Source organism: Dipodomys ordii, unplaced genomic scaffold (genome assembly GCF_000151885.1).
Source record: "Dipodomys ordii isolate 6190 unplaced genomic scaffold, Dord_2.0 Scaffold65, whole genome shotgun sequence".
NCBI classification, from domain to species: domain Eukaryota; kingdom Metazoa; phylum Chordata; class Mammalia; order Rodentia; family Heteromyidae; genus Dipodomys; species Dipodomys ordii.
Window position 1 is genome coordinate 8,633,202 of NW_012267281.1, and position 25,691 is coordinate 8,658,892.

Here is a 25,691-nt window from a genome sequence, read left to right on the forward strand (position 1 = left end):
GATCCTCAGATCTCAGCCTCCTGAGTAGCTAGGATTACAGGCGTGAGCCACCAGCGCCCGGCCTTTTTATTCTTTTTAAAATAAGCAATCTGTTCATTTTATTTGTCATGAACACTCTTCCTACGAGATTGACATTAGTACTCTTGGATGCTATAATCACACTTATTTTCATTTACTCATTTTTCTCTCTCTCTGTTAAAGTATATTTCATTAGGATAGTATTGACATATCTATCATTCAGTGTACTCATAAGCTTAATACATAATAAGTTTCCAATAAGTGCAAATGTACAGCAGTACTTAGGAGTCTAAACTCTTGGCCAGTCAGATCTGAGTACAAGTTCTGATCCTAAAAGATAGTAGCTATGGGACATTGGAAGTGATTTAATCCCTATTTCATTCTATGCGAACTAGTTGTAATGGTACTAGTTGTAATTGAATCTGTTAAACATTACTCTGGTTTTGGATAGGAATACACAACTGATTGCATGTAGTTTATTACATAATCTAAAAGCTGAAATTGACACATTTCTTTTCCCATTTCATTTAAGAATACTTAGCCAGTATTTAGTTTCCTGGAGTACTTATAAGAATATTAGCTATCATAACAACTGTAGTACTTAGTATTGAATATAAATGACTGAGTTGCTTAGTGACTCCTTGTTATCCTTAAATTATATCCAGATGTTGAGGACCTCTTGCTATGAGTTCTAACTAAACCCCTGTGCCCCTGTATCTGACAGGTCTCCCCTGTAGATCATAGCCCATGTTTAGTTGCCATTGCCTAAACATGCTATCTTCTCACTTTCCTTCTGGTTCTTGCAATACTATATCTTCACTTGGAATACCTTTCTATACTTGATCATCCTGACAGTTACATTCACCCTTTAATGTTTTCAGTGTCCCTAACAGGTGCCTTCTCTGACCCCCTTCTTCATACTCAAGCTTGGTGAGATTCTCCTTTAATGGGCCCCCTTGGGACTTTGTATATGCCTTGAGATTTTGTTTGTAGTTACATGAACCCTGTAGGGAAGACTTTCAGTTCTGTACTCACTGGGTATCATCAAATGCTGGTGGCAAGATTCAATATGTATTAAATTAATGAATACAAGAATAAAACAAATTTCTGGTACAAATAGAGGTTCTGGATTTAAATAAATGTCAGGCTATATCAAGGGTCAGGAAGGCCAATCTACTGTGCATTTTTTTGTGGGTAAAGTGTGTTGTATATGTCTTCTTTTCTACTCTTATGACCAGAAGTGAGTCATAATGACAAAGACTGGACAAAGCCTAAAATATTTATAGTCTAAGCCCTTTATAGAAAAAGTTTCCTGACTCCTGTTCTATGTAAATACATTATTTTCCTTTTCATAGTAATTGGGAAAGACATATAAAATGATCAAAATTGACCTTTTATGCCAAGTAGAAATGTTACAATGTCTCTTTATTTTTCCTTTAAATTAATTTTCAAATAGCTATATTTTGTTTGACACTGATATTTTTTATGAATAGGCAGGAAGCAGCTTTTATAAAATGACTGGATTAGGTCCTTTGCCTCAAGCTCTTTATAATGGTGAGCCTTTTAACCTTGAGGAAATGACTATTAAAGATCTAGAAGTGGCTATTCTTCACAAGATGATGGATACATCTGTTTATTTGCAAAGAGATGTCTTTATGGTAAGTAAGCATGTTGAAGAAAATTCATGAATGGCATTTATAAATGAGTCATTTTATATTTTTTAACAGCATGTTATCTAAAAATTTCTTATCCTGATCATTTAATCATGATTTTAAAATAATTAAATTTAGCTCGTGTACTGGAAAGAAAATATTTATTATGGTAATCCTAAATCACATGCTGTGTATTGATTTATTTTAGATTAATTCCTAATTAATTAATTAATTAATTTCACATTATTTTAAAATATGCATTCAAGTTGCCTATTTTGTTTAAATAATATTGTTGTTATTTTCAGGGTATATTAAATGATCAAATGAATGCAATTGATTTCCTAATGAATAGGAATAATGTTGTACCCCGTATAAATTCCTTGATTTTGGACTCTACATATCAGTACATTAATTTAATATCTACATCAGGTAAAATAACTCTCCATTTGTTGAACAAATATTTGTTGTGAATGCTTCAGTAATTCAGTATTTTTTTTTCCAGTAACTGCTGATATTGAAGATTTCTCTACTTTCTTTTTCTTGGATTCACAAGATAAGACTACTGTAATTGCAAAGAACATGTATTATTTAAACCATGAAGGTAATTAAGCTTGTATTTTCTGGGACTGCTTCCTAAAGTAATAAAAACTTGGAATTTTAATAAGGTACTTGCATAATAAATTTTATTATGTTTCTGTTTTTGATTAGAGTCCTGGGTTTCACTTTAACAGTTCATAATTTCTTAAAATTTAAGGACTGTCATGAGGAAATTGTGTTTCTTATTCTCACTAATCACCCAGAAAGGTTCATCTTGCCTTCTTGCTTTGTTTTTTTAGTAAGATATTCCATTTTCACCTTTTTAAGAAAATAATGAACCCATCTCAATGCTATGTAAACAGCATTAATAAATATGCAATTCTGGGATCAGAAGAGAGAATGATTTCCCTGCATTATGATTAAACAAAATCCAGATGTGTTTCTTAAATTGAATTTCATGACCGGAAGAAGAAAGACTTAAGTCAATAACATTTGGAAATAAAAGATTTAGTCTAAACAGAGAACCTAGCAGGGATCACAGATATGTCAGGGTGCAAATAATTGTTGAAATAAATAGAAAATGAATAGAATTTGGTTAGTTTATGCTTTGCTTTGCTTTATTTGGCCTGCTTTTGCTTGCTCAGTTAATAAGACAAGCACCAATAATTAAAAAGTAAGAGAAGCTGCTTTGGTCTCAGTAGATCAGCAGTGAAATGCTAAGAGTCAGAGTGGTCTAAAGTTTCCATCATTATGTTACTTGTACATAGGAGAAAAATGGAAATAAAAAATGACACAGTTTTTAAGAATACTATATAGTAGATTCAATCCCAATTTCAACCAGATGGCCTCTGGATTACTTTCTAACAGATTCCATGTGTTTTTGATCATTTGGTTTTATGTTTTTTCTATAAGAAATCCAACAAGGAATAAAATATAATACAGTTCTATCTTTTGGCAACTGTGTCAAGTAAAGGCAAAAGGAGTCAGATCAGGATCTGATTTGTATTTTAAAAATGCCCTTCAGGCATCACCTGAAACTAATACCTTTGGTTAAACCTATTACAAAGTAAAAGATATTATCTAAGAATCTTTTTTCCTCTTATCTGTAATTCTGTGATAAAAATATATAATTTTGAGAATTTACTGAGCACTTTTTAAATATTTCTTGTTTACTAGCTGTGATGGCACAAGTGCTAACAGTAAAGAAGAATTGGAATTCTTTTATTTTTCTTCCTTAAAAATTAGGGTACTAGCTGGGCTCTGGTGGTTCACACCAGTAATCCTAGCTACTCAGGAGGCTGAGATCTGAGGATCACAGTTCAAAGCCAGCCCTAGCTGGAAAGTCCAAGAGACTCATCTCCAATTAACTACTAGAAAACTGGAAGTGGCTCTGTGGCTCAATTTGTAGAGCACTCACCTTGGACTGAAGAGCTGAGGGACAGCACCCAGGACCAGAGTTCAAGCTCCATAACTGACCCCCCCCAAAAAAAAAATTAACCTTATTCTGAAAGCTGTATGTGGTCAGGTTCTCCAAAACCCAGGGGTGGGTTGGTTGCAGATAAAATCAAAGCTATCCTCCTTCTTGTGTTCTATTTTTTCTCTCATTATTAAAGCCATTTTATAGTTTCATATTATTGACTATGTTAATAGCTATAACTTCAGATTTATTCAAGAAGAAAGGTTTTGGTAGAATAAACTTTTTATTATTTTAAATCAGCAACCTGGTATAAGGGCCTGATTTCTATGTGTTTTGATTACAGTCAGACAAGTATTTCATGTGTTGTGACCTGATATTTCATGAAATTGTATTTATCTCACTGTGTGCCAGAATTGAAAATGTTTTGTTTCTGTAGATTCTAATTTTTTTTAATTTTACTGTGAAGAGAATTATATTATTATTGGTAGAATAAGTGATATAAGTTAGACTAAGTTAGTGATAACAAGGAATCAGTGAGCTATATGCTAATATCATATTTGCATTTTCTGTAGCCACTACTAAGTTTGTCTTTTTTTACATATATATAAGTATAAATTGGTCTAAATACAGTTTTTTTCACAACTGTATCTACAAGATAGCATTCCTTACCAATGCTAGAACAATGAAAACCATAGAAGAGTTTCTGTACTGATAAGAAAATAACCCACTGTCATGTTTCTTGAGGACTGTTTACTCAGTACCTGTTTATATCAAGCAATACAATGAACTACTTTTCTAGCATTTTTATATGAATTTTCCATAATGAATCCACAAACATGCATTATTTTAGAATTATTTACATTTTCAGAATAATCTACAATACTATTTTTGTATGTTTTTCTAACTGCATATGTTTCCTTCCTTTGATTTTAGAAATAATTCTTTTTATTTCAGATGATAATGAGGATGAGGAGGTGGTTTCTGCAGTCACTCTGTGGCTTATTGCTGACTTTGATACACCCTCTGGAAGAAAACTGCTTTCTAATGCAATAAAGCACTTGGCAAGTACATAATCTTCCTATAAACAATTTGTTGCAGGGTAAGGAAAATAGTATGAAGAACATATATTAATTTTTTTCCTTCTCTATGTTGAAATTTTAATTAACTTGATTAGAATGTGTGCTGAGGAGACTATGTCAGCAGTTCAATCAGTTTCATATAAAACAGGAAACTTCCCCAAAAGAAAACCTGCTGTCTTTGTGACTCAATCTGCCTGTGGTAGCTCATGTGTTAGACACAGATGTGTGTGGTTACACAGATTATTATTTAGAGCTCTCCACTACCTCAGTGAAGCCAAATCTACTTTTCTTTTAAATCGAGTAACTAGTAATAAGAATTTTTTTGTCACATACTTAGACAGTACTTTTCAATTATGGAAGAAAAACTTAAGTAAATTTACTTACCAACAATATTATAAGGTTTTATCATAACCTCTGTTTTTCCTGTTACTAGATAATCTTAAACAAATATACTTAAGGAGATTATTTTTATAGTTATTTAGAAGTATTTTTAATTAATGCCTGAATCTCTATGGGAACATAGATTTATATGTATATAAATTTTTTAAACTCCTAAAAATAAAAACTAAAATATTTTATATATTTACTTTTTATATTAGCCAAGTATAAATTTACTGCTACAGCCAGGCACTGTAAGCTCACTCCTGTAATCTTAACTACTCAGGAGGCTGAGATCTGAGGATCGCAGTTCAAAGCCAGCGGGGGCAGAGAAGTCCGTGACACTCTTATCTCCAATAAATCACCAGAAAATCCGGAAGTGGCGCTGTAGCTCAAGAATGCTAGGCTTGAGTTGAAGAGCTGAGGGATAGTGCTCAGGCCCAGAGTTCAAGCCCTATGACCGACCAAAAAAAAAACATTACTGCTACATAGAAAATTACCCCATATGATATTGTATAAAGCAGTGAACATTTATTTTTTCATCTGTTTCTGAGGTTAGGAATTCAAATACAACTTAGCTAAGTGGTTATGACTTAAGGCCTTGAATGAGGATGTATGAAGATTCTGTCTTCAGTGCATTCATCTTAAGTCTTGGCTAGAACAGACACTGTTAGAGCACCTCATTCCATTGTCACATAAACATCTATTTGGTGTTGATTTTTCAATCCTCACAACATACTGGGCTGTAATGGCTCTTGTCTGGAATCCTAGCTACTCCGGAGGCTAAGACATGGTAAATCTGGACCAGGGTTTGAAGCCAGCTAGGACAGAAAAGTCTGTGAGACTCTTGTCTCCAATTAACCAGCAAAATGCACAGACAGTAGTGGCTTAAGTGGGAGAATGCCAGCCTTGAGTGAAAAAAAACAAGTAGAGTGAGTTTAAGCCCTGGCACGCACACACGCTCCTCACATCGTACAACATGACAGTTGGCCTTCCTCAGAATAAGTGGTAAAGCCTCAAAAGTGACAAACTATTTTTCTGTTTGTTGTTCAGGTTGTTTCTCTTCACTATTAGAAAAGCTCATACAAACTCATTCGTACCAGGAGGTGAGGATCCCTGGGGCCACTTTAGAGTCTGACTAACAATTAGGAATAAATAATATATTTTAAAGAAAACATTGTAACATTTGTAGAAGTATTTTTATATTAGACCATGTCAAAATGCATTTGGGCTTGTCTCAATAACCTGTAGACCATCAAATTTCAAAAAAGGTTGTATTGGCTCTACAACATAGCAGTTATCTTAAAAGAAAAATTAACTTCAGCCAGCTCCAGAAGTTCTGGGAACATATTTTCTGAAAAGTTTATAAACTGCCTTTCTCCAGGAGCTACAAAATGATTGGTATAACACTCACTTGACTTAATTCTAAAACTTTGAGAAGTAATATCTTAATTATTTATCTCTTTTATGGAATGTTGCATAAAATGCATATGTGGCTCACACTTGTAATCCTAGCTACTCAGGTGACTGAGATCTGAGGATCACAGTTCAAAGCGAGCCCAGGCAGAGAAGTCCCCTTGAGATTCTTATCTCTAATTAACCACTCAAAAACCTGAAGTAGTGCTGTGGTTCAAGTGGTAGAGCACAAAGAGATATAGAGACAGTGCCCAGTTCCTGAGTTCAAGCCCCACAACCGACGAAGAAAAAAAAACATTAATATTGAGAGTAGAAATAATTTTGAATCTCAGAAAACGCTTCCTACTGGAAATGGAAGCATTGAAGAAAGGTAAACTTTGTGTAATAATTAAAATGTTCTAAAAGAGCACATTGCTGTCCCATATGACGATACTGTGAATTAGACCACACATCATTCTGACACACTCTGTCCATCAAATGCAAAGATGTGCTATGTCCACACTCATTTTAAAAGCTAAGATTACTTCAAAACTGAATGCCTAAAAGGAAGAACAAAAGATGATAGGCCAGTCTTACTCATGCCCATAGTTGCAAAAAGCCTAAAGAAGTAAAGAAATTAATAACCCATATGAAATTCGAAAAATTTTAGGTCATCTTTTGTAAATTATTTACATGAAAAATACATATACTCCACATATACATTATTGTTTTTTAGCTTAAACAGGTTATCATGATGGCAGGTTAGTACATGAGTTCAGTTTCCCTATTCAAAAAAGAATTCTTATTTGCTTGTATATGTGAAGCCCCAGACTTGGTAGACAAACACTGAGCCAATTGAACTGCCCTACAGTCCCTTCTGTTTTGGGTATTGTTGGAATAGGGTTGTTGTTCAGGTCATCATGGACCACAGTCCTCCTACCTCAGCCCTCCTGTGTATCAGAGATGACAGGCACACACAACCAGACCTGGTCTTTTTTTTTTTTTTTTTGGTCAGTTGTAGGGCTTGAACTCTGGGCTTGGGCGCTGTCCCTGCGCTCTTCAGTTCAAGGCAAGCACTCTACTGCTTGAGCCACAGCACCACTTCCGGTTTTCTAGTGGTTTTTATTGGAGATAAGAGTCTCACAGACTTTCCTGCCCAGGCTGGCTTTGAACCGCGATCCTCAGATCTCAGCCTCCTGAGTAGCTAGGATTACAGGCGTGAGCCACCGGCGCCCAGCCATACCTGGTCTTTTTTACTGATGGCATCTTGCTTAATTTTTGTCTGGATTGGCCTCAAAGTACTGTCATCTTAAAGTCTGCCACCTGAGGAGCTTGAATTGAAGGTGTGAGCCACAGTACCTAGCCAAAGAATGCAATTCAAATAAAGAATAAATAAAAAATAAACCATTCTCAGTAGTATCAGAAATATATAATAGAAATAAATGTGACAAGCACATTTAAAACATTTTAAAAGAAAATACATTAATGGGAAGGTGTACCATGATCATTTAGCAAAAGAGTTAACATTGTAATAAGTATGTCACCATAATTAACATATAGCATGATTGGGATTCCAGTAGGAATCTCTGAATTTTCAATGAAAATTACCAAGTTGATTTGCAAATTTATGTAGAGATTCCAAGGACCAATAATAGCTAAGGTATTCTTAAAGGAGAAAGGAGAAACAGTGTCTTTCTAGCTCTCAAGACCTGCTATCTAATTGAGAACAACTTGTTCTTAACTCAAGGATAAAAACTAGAGCAATGGGGAAAAAAGAGAACACAGAAACAGAGCTGTACCTTTATTAATAACCTTGTTTGTGATTAAAAAGCCTTATAGAAGTGTAAAGATTGATTGGGCCAGGAAGGTGGCTCAGTGGTAGAGCGCTTGCCTTGCATGCATGAGGCCCTGAGTTCAATTCCTAACTACCACATAAGCAAAAAGAAAAAAGCCGGAAGTGGCGCTGTGGCTCAAGTTGTAGAGTGCTAGCCTTGAGCTGAAGAGTTCAGGCCCCACGACCAGACCAAAAAAAAAAGAAGAGTAAAGATTGCTTGGAAAGTTCTCACTTTTGACATCATACAAAAAAGACATCAATTCCAAATGGACTATAGATCTAAACACAAAAAGCAAAACAATACATTCTTGAAGATAGTATAGATTATCTTTATGGCTTCAGAGTAGGGAAGAGTGTTTCAAATAGGACCTAAGACACCAAAGCCATTGGTTAAAAATATCAATAAATTGAACCACTGTACATTAAAATTAAGTACTACTTTCTGTCGAAAACAACGGTAGAGTTTAAAACAAGCCACAAAATGGAAGAAGTTATCTGTGCCTATATAGTCACAAAGTCCTGGTGGCTTAGAAACCTCTACACCACAGGGGAAAAAGATAATCCAGTAAAAAAGAGATGGTAAGACATTGGGCAGACAAATCAGAAAAGAAGCCAACAAACATATTAAAGATAGTTAGTATCATTAATTATGTGGGAAAAGCAAAGCAAAACTTCAGTACACCAGAATCATTTGATTCCACTTAAATACAGTACAGACTGCTTATCAGTCTGTGAAGTGATGGTGCACATATTTTATTTGTAAAAATTAGAACAGCTAACCATTTTGAAAACCATTTGACTGCTTTTTATGTGTAGAATTCTAAACTGCAAAAAACTCGATAGCCTAGATCAAAGGACATATTGATATAATAGAATTCTGTGCAATTGCCTATACTTGTTACTTTTATTGTCACTGTGATCAAACACTTGGAAAAAAATCTTGGAAGAAGATTTAGTTAGGCTCATTGTTTGAGGGTAAAGTTTATGAGGTCACGTGGCCCACCTGCTTTGGCTCCATTACCCATGTGACAGAAGAGAGCAGCAGACAGGAGGCAGACAATAGGAATAGAGGAACATGTAACCCCAGAGACTCATCTCCAGTGAGCTGCCTTCCCTAACCAGGCCCTCTCTACCTTTCACCACCATTTAACACCATCATGTTATGAATTCATCAAGGATGATGAATTCATTGATTAGTTCAGCCTTCATGATCTAATTGTCTCAGGAAATACCATCACAGACATCTTTATTAATCTCCAGGCAGTTCTCAATCCTACTATGTTAATAAAATTAGCCAGTGTATTATTGCCATGGGAAATAAAATTGATTAACTAGTGTATGTCTAGGATAAGCAGAAAAGGTCAAAAGCTATGTACATATGACCATATAAGATGATGTTAAGTGAAATGGACCCTAAAATAGGGACACAAGTGGTTTTTTCTTTATTGCTATTGTTTTATAATGTACAATGTGATTTTTTTTGTTTCTTTTGTATGTTCTTCCCCCAAGGTAGAATCCCTGTATTTGATTCCGGTGCCCTGCATCTTGTATATACACTTTTCTAATTTGGGGAGGGAAAGGGAAATAACAAAATGCTGAAATAAGGATATAGGTTGACCCATTGTAACACTAAGATGTACAAGACACTATGTTGAAAACTAACTTTACAACTTGGGGGCAGGAGGGACGAGTTGAGGATGTGGGAAGGGATGGAATGGTAGGGGAAAAAAAAGGAGGGGTAACAATGCTCAATAGGAAATGTACTCATTACCTTACTCATGTAGTTGTAACCACACTCTGTACAATATTTTTACAATAAAAAGCATTTTAAAAAAATATAAAATTGATGAATCTTACATAAAAGGGAGTGGTAAAAATACAAAAAAAACTAAATACTATGTGATTCTACTTTTATGAAATCCAAAATAAATGTCTAGCAATGCAGACTTAGGAAGTAAACTATAAAGAAAAGTAAATATGCCACTATCATAAATGGAAAGCTAGTGGTTGTCTTTAGAAGAGTTGGAGGGTATGACAGGTTGCAGAAGATGTGAAATGTCCTTGCAATGCAGTCAGTGCTTGACTCCTTGATCTTGGTGGTAGTTTTATGGTAGTCTAATTCACCATGGGCGTGTGTGTGTGTGTGTGTGTGTGTGTGTATGTGTGTCCGTGCACGCGCGCGTGTGCGCGCTCTGTCCCTGAGCTGCTTTTGCTCAAGGCTGGTACTCTACCACTTAAGCCACTTTTGGGTTTTTGTGTTTCTGTGGTACTGAGGAATCAAACCCAGGGATTCATTCATGCTAGGCAAGCATTCTACACTGAGCCACGTTCCCAGCCCCTTATGTATTTTTTTAATGTGTCATTTCACATACTCACAAAAAGAGGCTAAACCTTTTTGTGCAAAGACGTGAAGCAGGAGGAGTTAATGACACGAATGGTTTTTAAGCTATTTTTAAAAAGGGTAGCATGGTGTTCAGTACAGTCATCATAGGAAGACTGACACTATAAAGTGCCATAAGGTAAAGTGAACAAGCCTACTGGGGAAAACTCTGATTAACCATAAAGGTATATGATCATTGGGCTTTTTAACCTATAAATGTGTTTTTCAGGAAACAAGTGTCTACAGTCGATTAGGACTTATTTTTAATCCTACATCAAAAATAAATGAAGAGAACACAGCTATTTCTAGAGGAATGTTAGCAGCCTTTCTGACACAGAAAAACAGCCCTTTAAAGAGCTTTCTCAAGAAACTGACAGAGGAAGAAACTGCTACAGCGATTTATTCTGGAGATAAAATTAAAAATTTCCTTACTGAGGTCAGTAACTATTAGTTCGAAATAATAAAGACATGTTTTTCTCAAAAATATAAGTTAAAATACTTAATGAAAATATCAATAGGTATCAGTTGGAGATAATACCCAGTTATGTACAGGGGAAAATGATGAAAATTAAGTGATATGACTGTCAAATTTCATCTATTTTATTAACTCTTTCATGCTTCTCAAAGTTGCTGCATTCTAGTTAGGAGACAAAGAAAAACTGAGGACTAAAACATTAATCAGCTGAGCCAGTGCTTAATGCCTGTAATCTGAGCTACTCAGGAGGCTGAGATCTGAGGATCATGGTTCAAAAAAGTCCATGAGACTCTTCTCTCCAATGAACTAACTACTCAGAAAAAGCTGAAAGTGGCACTGTGGCTCAAATGGTAGAGCACTAGCCTTGAGCACAAAGAGGCTCAGGGACAGTGCCGAGGCCCTGAGGTTCAAGCCCCAGAACTAGCAAAAAAATAAACAAATAGATCATTAAGCAAATAATCCTTGAGTAGTTCAGTGAAGAAGATGATCTTCTGGAAGCAACATTCATTCATCTATTCAAAAAATACTTTATTGCTGGGGGCCGGTGGCTCATGCTGTAATCCTAGCCACTCAGGAGGCTGAGATCTGAGGACTCATGGTTCAAAGCCAGTCGGAGCAGAAAAGTCTCTGTGAGACACTTACCTCCAATTAACCACTTACAAACTCCAAGTGGTGCTGTGGCTCAAAGTGGTAAAGCACAACCCTCGAGTTAGAGAGCTTAGGAACAGTGCCCAGGCCCTGAGTTCAAGCCCCAGATCCAACAACAACAACAAAAAAAAAATTTATTGATCATCGCCAAGACAATTGAAATACCCTAATGATCAAGACTGATAGAGTCCCTAGTCTTTGTGGAGCTTACATTAAAATGAGAAAGACAGAAAATAAGTAGTACTAGAGAAATGTAGACCAATGAAAGAGGGTGTAAAATTTGGAGGATGCCATTTCAAACAGAGTGGTCAGAAAGGCAATTTTGCATAAAATTGAAATTGAGCCACAGGAAGTCTTGGAGGACAGTGTGTTGTCCCAAACTGTCTTGCCATGTCTGAGGTATAGGTGAGTCATTCTGTCATCACTGCCAGAATGGAGGGATGATAGGGAAAGCACTGGGAGATGAGATCAGAGAAATAGCTCCAGTTAGTTTAGTCACTGGACAGCCATGGTAAGGAGCTGACAGTTTTTCTGAGCCATTGAGGAGTCTCAAGGAGAAAAGGAACCTGTAAAGATGACTCTGGATGCCAGTAAAGATTTGATCCTAGATAGATGAGGGAGAACACAGGATGAACAATTACAGTGCTACTGTTATAATCTAGGTGTCTTGGATGAGATAGTTGTGGTAGATACCAAGAACATATTATTTCTCACAACTAATCACTGGAATTAGTTGACCAATGGTATGTGAGATATGAAGGTAATCTAAGATTTTGGCTGAAACTTGTAAGAAGTGTGCTTCATAATGAAGGTATGTTTGATTTTCTGTGAATGTCCATATAAATTGTGACTCTAAATGTATTTCAGTATTTAAATATATTGTTACTAAATGGCATTTGGGAATTGGTACAATGGAATGAGCTAGGGCTTATCTATTTTAAAGACTGTTTTTCATTGAGATTCTTAAAGAATGAATAACAAACTATATCTGCTTATAACAAGATTTAAACATTGTAAATTACTGCAAAAGAAGATTCTATTTAAAATACTGTTTCCAATTAAAAGAATGGTTTTATAACCATATTTACTTTAAATTTTTATATTAATATCACTAAAAATGAGCATCTTTAAATCCTACTTCAGGAAATGGATAAGAATGCTTTTGAGAAAAAATATAACACTATTGGAGTGAATATTTTCCGAACTCACCAGTTATTCTGTCAGAGTGTGCTTCAGTTGGACCCTGGAGAGATAAGTGTGGTCAGCAATGGGAAAGTGAGTAAAACAGCAGGTGCTCCGCTTCCACAGTGACAGGCGTGCCATCTGCCGCAGACACTGTCTGCCACCCAGACAGTGAGACCACTGTAAACACAATGGGCGCTCAACAGCCCTGCTGCTTTTCACCTATGTGGCCATTCATAACATTTCTCCATTCGTGGATGCAGGTAAGGTAGAATGTACTTACTACACCTAGCCCTATTTTGCTCTAACGTGAGTATGAGAACAAGCATTTACATTACAAAACAGAAACTTACTCCGTGGTAGATGTAGCAAGTACATTGTTGTATCTTCTACTTTTATTCCTTTTTCTATAGGGTTTTTGGTTGTTGTTGTTTTCAGTCATGGGGCTTGAGCTCAGGATCTGGGAGCTATCCCTGAGCCTTTTTTTTTTTTTTTAACTCAAGGCAAGTGCTATACCACTTTGAGCCACAGAGCCACTGACTTTCTTGGGATTAGTTGGAGATAAGAGTCCTACAGATTTTCCTGCCTGGCCTGGCTTTGAATCATGACCCTCAGATCTCAGCCTCCTGAGTAGCTAGATTACAGGAATGAGCCACCAGCAACTGGCTTTTCTGCAGGGTTTTTTGTTGGTTGGTTGGTTGGTTGGTCATTTTGCTTGATATCTGGACCTGGGCGCTGTCCCTGAGCTCTTCAGCTCAAGGCTAGTGCTCTATCACTTGAGCCACAGCGCCACTTCCGATTTTCTAGAGGTTAATTGGAGATAGGAGTCTCACGGGCCTGGCACCAGTGGCTCACACCTGTAATCCTAGCTACTCAGGAGGTTGAGATCTGAGGATGGTGGTTCAAAGCCAACCCAGGCCTAGAATTCAAGTCCCCCAACCAACAAAAAAAGAAAGAAAAAAAAAAGAGTCTCACAGACTTTCCTGCCCAGGCTGGCTTTGAACTGCAATCCTCAGCCTCCTGAGTAGCTAGGATTACAGGCATGATTTCCTGCAGTCAAAAGTGACAATGATTTTTGTGAATTTTGAAGTATAAAATTAAATTATCACATTAACGTATCATTTAAAAGCTGTAGAAAAGGATTCTTATTCCCATCATCCTAATAAAATTTATTAATAGCTTGTTTTACCTTCCAGCTCTTTCTTCTATTATGATCATTTCTTTCTCTTCCTTTTCAAAGCATGATTGTAATCCTACAATCACTTTCTTTCTATGTATATATATATATATACACACACACACACACACACACACACACACACACACACATACACATATATATACTATTCATATATAATTTTATATTAAAAGGTTTTTCTGAGCCAGATTCTGGTGGCTCATACCTGAGATCCTAGCTACTCAGGTGGCTGAGATCTGAGGATCACAGTTGGTCCATGAGACTCTTATCTCCAATAAAATCCCAAGAAAAGTGGAAGTGGAGCTGTGGCTCCGGGGCTAGACTGCTAACCTTGAGTAACATGAAGCTGAGGGACAGCACCCCACCCCCAAGCTCAAGCCTAGGTCTGGCACAAAAAGAAAGATTTTACTGATTAGAATCTTTATAACAGAGTAAGTGAATAATATCTACTAATATTTTAGTATCTGATTTTATATTTTCATGAATTATTTAAGTAAAACAATTGAATATGATACTTAGCTTTATCAAGAAACAACCAATGAAAAGTTTTAAGTATCTCTAAATTATCTTCAAAGCCCTTTTGATGTTTTGTTTTCCACATTGTCATAAACTGTTCATCTATGTGCTAGAATTAAATTTATCTGTATCGTGCTATTTTACAATTTATTGATAACTTTATATTATATTGATGAATGATGATAGCAATGTAGAGGCCCAGAATTACATTATTTTTTCTCGTTAACAGTTGCTTTAAGAGGAAATAAGAACTTTTAAAAGCAGTTTAAAAGTATATAGCTGTGGGGGGGGGGGGAGATGGGAAGGAATGGGAAGGGGAAACAAAGGAGGAGGCAACAATGCTTGAAAAGAAATGTACTCATTATCTTGCCCATGTAATTGTAACCCCTCGCACGGTATTTTCACAATAAAAAAAATTATATAGCTATCCTTGGCTACTCTCTATTTAATTTGTCATTGCTTAGCAAAATTAATATGGCATTATTAATAATAATAAGTAATATAAAATTATTTTCACTTTGTTTCTCTATATGCTATATAAATATGCACTATTTATATACTCAATTCTCCTTAAAAATGGACAAAAATACTAGTATTGATCTCATCCCTGCTGTAAGGCAGCCAGTCTTCTTGTGGAGGTCTTACAATGGATCTGCCGTGGCTCAGGATGAAGAAGACTACAGGATAAGCAGAGTGGTTAGTTGTAATGAAAGAGAAAGATAGGCAGTTACTAGCTTTCTCTACTAAGAAAATTGCTTTTCCCTTTGTTTTCTGGAAAATGTAAAGTAATGTAACTATTTTTGTGTCAAGTTCTTTGGACCTCTAGAGGAAGAGTTCCACACAGAAGATTTTCTCTTGTTGGAAAAGATAACATTCAGTAACTTAATGGACATAATTAAAGACATTGTTGAAAGTATAAAAATTAACTCAGACGAGTAAGTACTTAAAATCATAACAATTCATTTGGGGGTTTGATATTTTGCAGAGTAATTTCTTTTTAAAATTAGAAATGTTTCAAATACATAGAAAAGTAAAGAATATACAGAGGGCTGGGAAGTTGGCTCAGTGTAGAGTGCTTGCCTGGCATGCATGAACCCCTGGGTTTGATTCCTCAGCACCACATAAGCAGAAAAAAGCCGGACGTGGCGCTGTGACTCAAGTGGTGCTAGCCTTGAGCTAAAGAGCTGAAGGACAGCGCCCGGGCCCAGAGTTCAGGCCCCACAACCAACATTAAAAAAAAAAAAAAAAGAATATGCAAAGAGAATAAAGAAAAGTAAAAATATATATGAAAGGCATAAAGAAAATAAAACATACTTATTTCTCACCATCACCAAACTATGCATATTCATGTTTTATGTGTTCTGTACCAGTACTGGGGCTTCAACTCAGAGCCTCACACTCTCACTTAGTTTGTGTATTTGTTGAGTGCCTTGACTTTTTAGAGAAATGCAATTATACCATCAGTTCCCTTAGTAGCCTACTTCTGTGGGACCTTTATTATGAGCCTTTCTAGAAGTGTTGATTGTAATGTAAAATAAAAAACGTCCTTCATGTAAATGTCACTGTTCGCTTTGTTTATCCAGCTTAAGTGACCTTGTTATGAAACTTGATGCCCTTATCTCCTCTTTGCCTGTCCACGCATCTCGGTATGATGTCACATTTCTTAAAGAGAATCACAGGTAAGAATGTTACAGTATCTGTGAGTTTGTTTATGTCAATGCCTGTTACACTCAAGTATTTCCAAAATTAGTGAAATTTAAAGTAGAATTGCAAGTTCTTTGTTAAGAAAACAAAAGGGATTTGACACTGTTAGTGGGGGAAAAAAAGTTCTAGGGCTGGAGTCATAGCTCAGTGGTAGAATATTTATTGCTCCTAACTCATAAGACCCTGGGTTTAAATCTGAGAGTCACAAAAAAAAAATCTAATTTGGAGAGGGGAAGGGAAATAACAAAAAGCTGAAATAAGGATACAGGTTGACCTATTATAACAATGAGATGTAAAGGGAGGAGTTGAGGAGGTAGGGAGGGAAGGGAGAGTAGGGGAAAAACTAAGGAGGGGGTAACAATGCTCCATAGGAAATGTACTCATTACCTTACTCATGTAACTGTGACCCCTCTATACAGTATCTTTACAATAAAAAAATAATATTTAAAAAAAACCTCAGTTATTCATGTACTCTGTTAAATAAAGAATAATACACTTAGCCTGTCAAGTTTTAAGTTATAGATAACATGGTTTCATGTCAAAAACAGTGTGTAATTTTTGAATTATCTGGGAATAATCATTATAAGTAAAACTGTCTTTATACTTTTAATGTAAAAAAAAAAAAAGTCTCAGATCCGGCTGGGCACTGGTAGCTCACGCCTGTAATCCTAGCTACTCAGGAGGCTGAGATCTGAGGATTGTGGTTCAAAGCCAGTACAGGCAGGAAAGACCGTGAGACTCTTATCTCCAATAAACCACTGAGAAAACAAGAAGTAGTGCTATGGCTCAAGTGGTAGAGTGCTAGCCTTGAGCTGAAGAGCTGAGGGACAGCGCCCAGGCCCAGAGTTCAAGCCCCACTACCAACACACACATGCGCACACACACACACACACACACACACACACACACACACACACACGTCTCAGATCCTAAAAAATTCTGATTAATCAAATGTAGGAGTACCTGTACAGAGTGCTGTCTCCATGTACGTGTATGTTCAAATAGCTGATAGAATACATGTCCCAGTTTGTGTATGGATTATTGCTCTGAGATAGGAACAAGTATAATCTAAGGGGACAACTGTTGTTTGATCTGTACGTTTAAAGAATGCTACATTAAAACAGGTCTTATTTGCTGTGTGTTTACATACATAGCAATGATGTATTTCTAGATTGGCTTAGGTTGTGTGATACTCGCCCTTCATGTCTAGAGTCATTTTATAATATTTACAAATGTTAAAACATGTCACAGCTCTGTTATGTTTATTATTTATTTTAAAATTTTAATTAACTTATAAGAATATATAAATTTGGGGCTGGGAAGGTGGCTCAGTGGTAGAGCGCTTGCCTTGCATGCCTGAGGCCCTGGGTTCAATTCCTCAGCACCACATTAGCAAAAAGAAAAAAGCTGGAAGTGGCGCTGTGGCTCAAGTGGTAGAGCACTAGCCTTGAGCTGGAGAGCTGAAGGACAGCCCCCAGGCCTAGAGTTCAGGCCTCATGACCGGACCCAAAAAAAAAAAAAAAGAATATACAAATTTGACAAGGAACTTAAATTAGGTTTGTAAAAGTAGAAAGAAACAGCAGCAGTAAATTGAGATCAAGAAAACATTTAAAAAGGAAAAAAAAACCACAAATATATTTTTCACTGCCCTGAGAATCTCTGTTGAATGTTTGCATTCCTCCATTTCTTTCCTTGCAAAAAAATGTGGTTTGTATATTTTGTAGCATCTTTGAAGCACAAGTAATAATGCCATTGTACTAGAAACTTAAAATGACAAAAGAAAGTTGTGTGGTAAAATGTAAAATGTCTTGAAGAAGGGCTTGCAGGCTGTCCCAGTAGTGTCCTTCCTGCCTGCCAAGAGCATACCATGAAATTAGCTCATGGTTTACCAGTTTCCACAATTCCCGAAGTTCATGAGATGCAAACAAACATACTGTACTAGTGAAATGTGATGAGTTTTACAAGGAAGACAAGAAATGTCTCCATATAAAGGAGCCTATATGATAAAGAGTATCCTCAACAGTGATCATAAAGTAGAAGACAGGACTCCTTTCATAAATAGACTGATGGCATCAAAAAATGTAGCCACTCATATTTTTCACATATGTAACTCTTGAGAATTTGAGGGCCTAAAACCATCAGGAATTTTATTATAATAGTGTTCCTTACAGGGTTTTATTACTTGTTGGTAATTTTCATGAGTCCTTTCTGGTTGTATATTATTGAACAAAGATTCAAAATTTGTATTTTATTGTGTAAATAACATTTTTTTAGCAGTCCTGGGGCTTGAACTCTGGACTTGGGCACTGTTGCTGAGCTTCTTTTGTTCAAGGCTAGCACTCTACCACTAGCACAGTACCACTTCTTGTTTTTTAATGTTTATATAGTGCTGAGGAATGGAACCCAGGGCTTCATGCAAGCTAGGGAAGCACTCTACCTTCCCAGCCCAGCAACCCAGATTTTTTTTAATCTAGTAAAAAAACAAATAAAAATGTGCATACCTAAGGTCATTAGTAACAGATTTGTGTAAGCATAATCTATCATCTTTCATCTTGTTTATTTTTATTTTTCTAGCATTGTAAAGATAAATCCTCAAGAGAATGATATGGTCTTTGACGTCATAGTTATTGTTGACCCCTTGACAAGAGAAGCACAGAAGATGGCACATTTATTGGTTGTAAGATATATTAATTATACTATTTTTATTTTGAAACTTTTTAAGTCTATTTTTAAGTATAACCAAGTATTTGTGCTCTTGATTTTTTACATCACCCAACATTTTTTAGATTATAGATTTAGATTTCCATGTAGAATGAGAGAGCTCTGCATGGCCTTATAACAGTGTTGAGTTTAGGAATTACTATGCACTGAGTGTGCCCCCACCAGAATTCGTCCTTAAACATAAGAAATACGTTTCAGTGACCTTCAAGCCCTAGTCCCCAGTGTGCCTACTGTGTAAAGATGGGGCTTTTCAAGGAAAGTTTGAAGAGATCACAAGAGTCAACCCCTCATCTTTCAGGCTGATGCCATTACAAAAAGAGGAAGATCTTTGCCTCCCTTCCTCCCACCCCCCACCCCCCACCCCCACCTCTCTACCCCTTTTAGCTTGCTGGAGAACATAAAGAAGAGGTCATGTAAGCATAGTGACAGAAAGGAAGGAAGCTGTTATGAGATAGCTAGCAGTCTTCAAAAGGTCATTTTTATTCTACTGAACATTTTAAAGGTTCAAATGATAACATAGCTTTCAACCATTACATTTTTCAATAAGCTGGTTATGCATTAGAAGGCTGCTTTTCTAATGATACTCAGAAATTTGCAATAATTGTACTTGAAACTTCTCAATATTTGAAAAGAATTCTAAGAAGTAGAAACTGTCCTCTGACATTGGTGTCACTTGGAAATAAGCAAAAGGTGTTTAGATTTTAAATGTGATGACAAGATCAATGATTAAGCTAGGTAATACTGCTGTACCATCAAAACCTCACATTATATTTTTCTCAGAAATTAGTGTATGCTGCCTGAAATTAGAAAAGAGATTATAAATATTTACTACAAATATATTAATATAGACATAATTTTAGAGAAGCTCTGGTGTTTCACTTTTATGAATAGCTCAAACACAATCCCATGGGCTGTTTCTACAGACCTCGTAATATTTCATACATTCAGGTTTTTACTTTTACATGTAGTAGACTGTGTACATTTTTCTTTAGAATGATAACCAGTAATCTTTTGTAAGGAAAAGAGCTAATATGCTCTGCAGTGGACAATTACCTATTCCTAATAAGTCATTATTCAGGAAAAAAAACATTAGTTGCATTTGAAACTTAGGTAAAAGTAGAATTTAGGAATGGTTTGTAGAATTATACAAAGATATAAAGTGTTAGATTGCATTCCAGCTTAAATAATTGATAGTAATGGCATACTTTATTTTTAGCAACTGCACTGAAAATAATTTATTGGAAGAAATGTATAATGTCTTATCTAAATTTGAGGAAAATAGTGGTTTAATGTATAAACTTCTTAAACCCTTAGTCTGTGTGTTCAAATTGCTCATTAAGGCCGTAATCCTTGTGCTGTATGATTTTTTTTCCTCTTCCTGGAATCTTTAGTTGCGTAATAGCTTGCAAATCTTTAGGGATTTCTTGGCCTATGTAGAGATGGGGACTGTCAAAATTAAGATTTGCCTTCATATTTATTTCAAGGAAAGAAAAAAAAAGTAGAGTACTTTCTGTGTGTATACCAAGAATGTCCTACATCTCTTAGTACATAAAGTAAAATTCTGGAACTGTCAGAGCACCATTGCCAATGCTGTTAGGATGCCTCCATTTTATGTTTATAGATAAAGGTTCTAGTAGTTATTTGTATTGTTCTTCAATACTAATGAAATTTAGATACTGTGAAAAAAAGTCACTTCATGCCAAAAGCAGGCAGCTAAACCCTATGGTACTAAAATCAATTCTGTGAGTTTGGAACTGGCCTCTATGTGAGTTATTGTAACCCTGGGCAAATTGCTGAGCCTCTTCCTCAACTATAAGAGTGCATGGAAGGGTGTTGCAGGATCAAGTGCGATAATGTGAGTGTAAATGCACATAATACACACTTGATAGATGTCAATTACCAGTATTATTTAAAAGTTCAATATGGGAATTTTTAATAGGTACTTGGCAAGATTCTAAACATGAAGATAACGCTGTTTATGAACTGTAGGAGTAAGCTGTCAGAAGCCCCTTTAAAGAGGTGAGTCAGAGGGCGTCAGTATCCTAACAAAGGGGAAAATGCTAAGAAGGAAAATGGCCACTGTTTACTGTTCTTAGGTTTCCTTTTATTCCTTACCAGAAACTTCACTGATACAGATTAGAAAGTCATTTTATTAACCTTAAGTGATACAAAACTAACCTAACTCTATAATAAGATCCAAGTCATTTTGCATAATTTATAGTGAGTGGTATTTATCCATAGTTGTTTTTAGAACTAGGAATACTTAAGAAATTTATCCATGGGAAATAAGATGAATTAAAGTACTTGGAGTTTAGCTGTGGTTTCAATACTTATTCCGAGATGAATTTCAAAATGATCTCTGTTTTGTCACAGGTACTACTTGGGGGTATTAAGATACAAGTAACAGACAGGTGCAATGGTTCACACCTGTGATCCCAACTACTTAGGAGGAATGTGGTTTGAAGGCAGCCTGGGAAAAAAGTTAGTGATATTAAATATCAAATAGTAAACTGAGTGTAGTGGTTAGTTTCTATAATCCCAGCTACTTGGAAAGCTATAGGTAGGAAGATCACTGTCTAAGGCTGGGCCTGCTTCAAAACTTAAAACTCTACCTAAAAAAATAACTAAAGCAGCAAAATAAGTAATAAATAAGAGGGAGCAAAAAAAAGGTAAGAGTATGCCTCAAGTGGTAGGTTGCCTGAGTAGCAATAAGGGGCTGGAAGGTGGTTCAATGGTAGAGCGCTTGCCTTGCATGCTTGAGGCCCTGGGTTCGATTCCTCAGCACCACATAAGCAGGAAAAAAAAGCCAGAAGTGGCGCTGTGGCTCAAGTGATAGAGTGCTAGCCTTGAGCTGAAGAGCTGAGGGACAGCGCCCAGGCCCAGAGTTCAGGCCCCACAACTGGACCCAAAAAATAATAATAATAATGTCAATAATACAAAAAGCTGTTACTCTATGTAAATATTCCTTAATAATACTGTTCCATTAAAATATCATCTTGCTAAAGGAGACAAATATACTATTGCTCTTCTTTCTGGATGGAAATCAGGATGATTGTGAGCCACTCTCACAGGGAGATGCTGTATCCTTCTGAGTTCCTTGGGTGGCAGGGCTCCATGATGTGCTTCTCTCTGTCCTTTAATTATATAGCTTAAGCAGAACCGTACACGCAGGTGTGACAGAAAAGTAATCCTGTTAATCCCTTATTTACTTTTTGCCTTATCTTTTTTATAATTGATATACTATATTGCCTTGGGAAGACGTTTTAAAGACAGTATGTATTTTTGATACTTGTAAAATAATAGAAAATGAAGAACATGTAGAAGAGAGTTTTGGATTCATCTATTGGCTGTGCAAGACTTGTTCTTCCTGCCTTTCATTCTCTTTCCAGGCATCACATTTTTGCCCTTCAGATTTTATCATATGCCTTTTTAAATCAGAATAAAAGCTTTACATTTTTTCAACTACTAATTGGAAAGTCTTTCTGTAAAATTAGTAAAACATATAAAAAAATTTAGTAAAATACTAAGAAGGAAATTGGCCCTTTTGTAGAGTCTCTATAAAAGTTGAGATATTTAATTAAAGAACAGGAATATTGAGTCTGTATGTAAGCATAATCAGAAAGGAAAAGAACTTCACTTTGCAGCTGAAATAACACCTAACATACCAAGTGTTGTAGTGCATACTAGGTATCACTTTTAAACCACTGGCTCAACAGAATCTTACTCAGCAGTATATATCAAGTGCTAGCTCACATGTTTTTCTGGTCCTTTCTTTGTAGGAATGCTCTCTCTTTGCTGAGCGAAGTGGGCAAGTACCTCAGCTGTCTGTCTCTCCCCAGCCTTCCTGTGCTACAAGGAAAGCATTAACTCTCCTCTTCTTTTTTCTTTTCTTGTTTTGGCTGACAGTGGAGTTTGAAACTCAGGACAGGGCCCGTGCTTGCTCTGCTTGCTTACACCACATTTCTCACGGGCTTTTTGCTGGTTATTTTGGAGATGGAGTCTTACAGACTTTTGTAAGCAGCTGCTGAGTAGCTAAGATGACGGGTTGAACCACCACTGTCTGACTCTCCTCTTTTACTGTACTTGTCCTAAACACTTTCTTTTTTATTACATTGGGGGTTTGGGTTTTTTTGTTTGTTTGTTTGTTTGTCAGTCATGGAGCTTGAACTCTGGGCCTGGGCGCTGTCCCTCAGCTCTTCAGCTCAAGGCAAGCACTCTACCACTTGAGCCACAGCACCACTTCCTTTCTTCATTATTACATTGTTGTAAGTGGTTACAATTCCATAAGCCAGGTTAGGGGGCACAATGCTTCTTGATCAATGTCACCCCTTCCTTTATTTTCCCCCATTAGCCCCATCCTGTCCCTACTCTCAAGTTACACAGTTCAGATTTTACATAATAGACATTGAATATAATGACTATACTTGCCTACCTTTCCACCTCCATTCCTGTCCGCCCCCCTTTTCCCACCCCCCCAAAACATGTTTCCACTTCCAGGTGTTTATTTTGATAAGTGGTACATTAGTAGTTCAGAGGTGTTATATCTTAGCTGGGCACCGGTGGCTCACGCCTATAATCCTAGCTACTCAGGAGGCTGAGATCTGAGGGTCGTGGTTCAAAGACCTGGGCAGGAAAGTCTCTTAGACTCTTATCTTCAATAACCACTCAGAACACCAGAAGTGGTGCTGTGGCTCAAGTGGTAGAGAGCTCGCCTTGAGCTGAAGAGCTGAGGGACAGGGCCCAGACCCAGAGCTCAAGCCTCGCGACCAACAACAAAAAAAAAAAAGTTATGTCTTTGGATTCCCCCTCTACATATACCCTCCCTTATCAGATTGTCTGTATGGAAATGCTTGAACCCTGAATATGTTATTGTGCATAGTTGTAATTTAGATCTAGCTTCCACAAATGAGAGAAAACTATAAATCTATAAAATCTCCTTCTAAAGTGAATGTTCCTTCTTTTGATTTAAGCTTCCTGTTTACCCTGGCTTCTTCCTTCATCGTGAATGTTCTCTTTTCCTTATCTTAACCATTCTCTTAACATTTTTTTAGTCTCTAAAGTGAATCAGTTTTATTTTAGTTGTAAATGTTCCTCTGGAGTGCTGATAGCCTCCCTGTTTCTCATCTCAGCCGTCAAGTGGTGCGGATGGTGAGCCCGGCTCCTCAGCTCCCTCGCTGCATCCCACTGTAGTCTGGCTGTAGTTAACGCTTCACCACTAACATCATTTTTACCGAGTCACAAAGAAATTGTTGTTTGCAACATCGGGAGCTGCTTCTCCCCTGGCATCTCTCTGTGTTTTATAGTACCATCAGTGGCAAATTTACTTCATGACTGTGTTGTCTCTTGGGTCCTTTCTCGCCTTTCTTCATTTTCTTTTCTTTAAATGTGGCTGCCTGCCTGTGGCCACCTCCATCACCACTACCTGGAAACCACACTGTAAATTATCCTGGAGTGAAAGCTGGCCTGGTACCCTGGCTTCTCATGAACAAAATACTGCAGAGATGATCAGTGTCCTTTCTGTAATTATGTTATAGAGGACAGTTCCTTGTGTCTTGCTGGTCATCTTTTTCCCTGGCTCTTGCATGTTTCTCTGGTGAAGCATGCTGGGAATGTCCTCCTGGCAAGCAAGCCACTGGGTTAAAGTAGCTAACCCAGCAGATCTCTCCCCCTCCCACCTTTGAGTCAGTAGGGCTGCAGCACAACAACTAAAGCCCCCAAATAGTGTGAATCACTGTTCACAAGGTGATACCAATGCTAGGGTCATTGTAGATACAACTAAGAGGTCTGATAAGCAGTTTCACATAACTCAATCCTCTCTATTTTATTTGAACTTTCAAAAAAAAAAAAACAGAACCAGAATTTCAACTTGGTTTACTTGTTTTCAGCGTATCATTTCTCTTCATATTATTATTAATGGTTAGAGTTAATAAAATAGCCAAAAATTAAATCATAAACAAATGTGAAGGATCGCTGACCAAGTATAAATCATGAGCTGTTAGAACCTGAGTGAGTAGCACACAAACTGAAAGGATTCTCAGGTTGAGGAAGGGATGTAATAGACAGTCCTAACAGATACTAGTGTCAACAAAACCATTGTCATGAACTCCTCCTCAATAGCTGTTCTTAAGACCTTGTAGTGATTTTGATTAAGCCATTTTTAATTTGAACATTTTAAACAGAAATAACTCTTGATTTTGATCCTAGTCATTACTTTATTGTTGTTATTATTATTCACAGCTTTTACCGTTTTGTTCTGGAACCAGAACTGGTGTCAGGAACTGATAATAATCCTTCTCCTGGACCAGTGGCAAAATTCCTGGATATTCCTGAATCACCTCTTCTAACCCTCAACGTGATTACTCCAGAAAACTGGTTGATTGAGATAGTACACAGCAACTGTGACCTTGATAACATTCACTTGAAAGATGTAAGTGATGATGTGAAGAGAGTCTGGGATAACCTATCAGCTCTTAGAGCTGGAGTACATAAGTGGTAATGCTGCAGGTGCCCACCAGGATATTCCTTGTGGTTCTGTCTTGATTCCATCTTTTGTGTTC

At 36.7% G+C, this 25,691-nt stretch overlaps 1 protein-coding gene across 1 annotated transcript in view; it reads left to right on the plus strand.

Annotated features, from left to right (window-relative positions):
* The window catches only part of Uggt2 (UDP-glucose glycoprotein glucosyltransferase 2), a 92,664-nt gene that overhangs the window by 44,701 nt on the left and 22,272 nt on the right, over positions 1–25,691 (plus strand). The window contains exons 16-26 of the mRNA XM_013022966.1: positions 1,512–1,676; positions 1,976–2,099; positions 2,173–2,271; positions 4,579–4,685; positions 10,920–11,126; positions 12,957–13,088; positions 15,520–15,644; positions 16,293–16,388; positions 18,988–19,090; positions 21,074–21,153; positions 25,372–25,561. Of these exons, the coding sequence (XP_012878420.1) occupies positions 1,512–1,676; positions 1,976–2,099; positions 2,173–2,271; positions 4,579–4,685; positions 10,920–11,126; positions 12,957–13,088; positions 15,520–15,644; positions 16,293–16,388; positions 18,988–19,090; positions 21,074–21,153; positions 25,372–25,561 (1,428 nt within the window). The remainder of the gene's footprint in view (positions 1–1,511; positions 1,677–1,975; positions 2,100–2,172; positions 2,272–4,578; positions 4,686–10,919; positions 11,127–12,956; positions 13,089–15,519; positions 15,645–16,292; positions 16,389–18,987; positions 19,091–21,073; positions 21,154–25,371; positions 25,562–25,691) is intronic.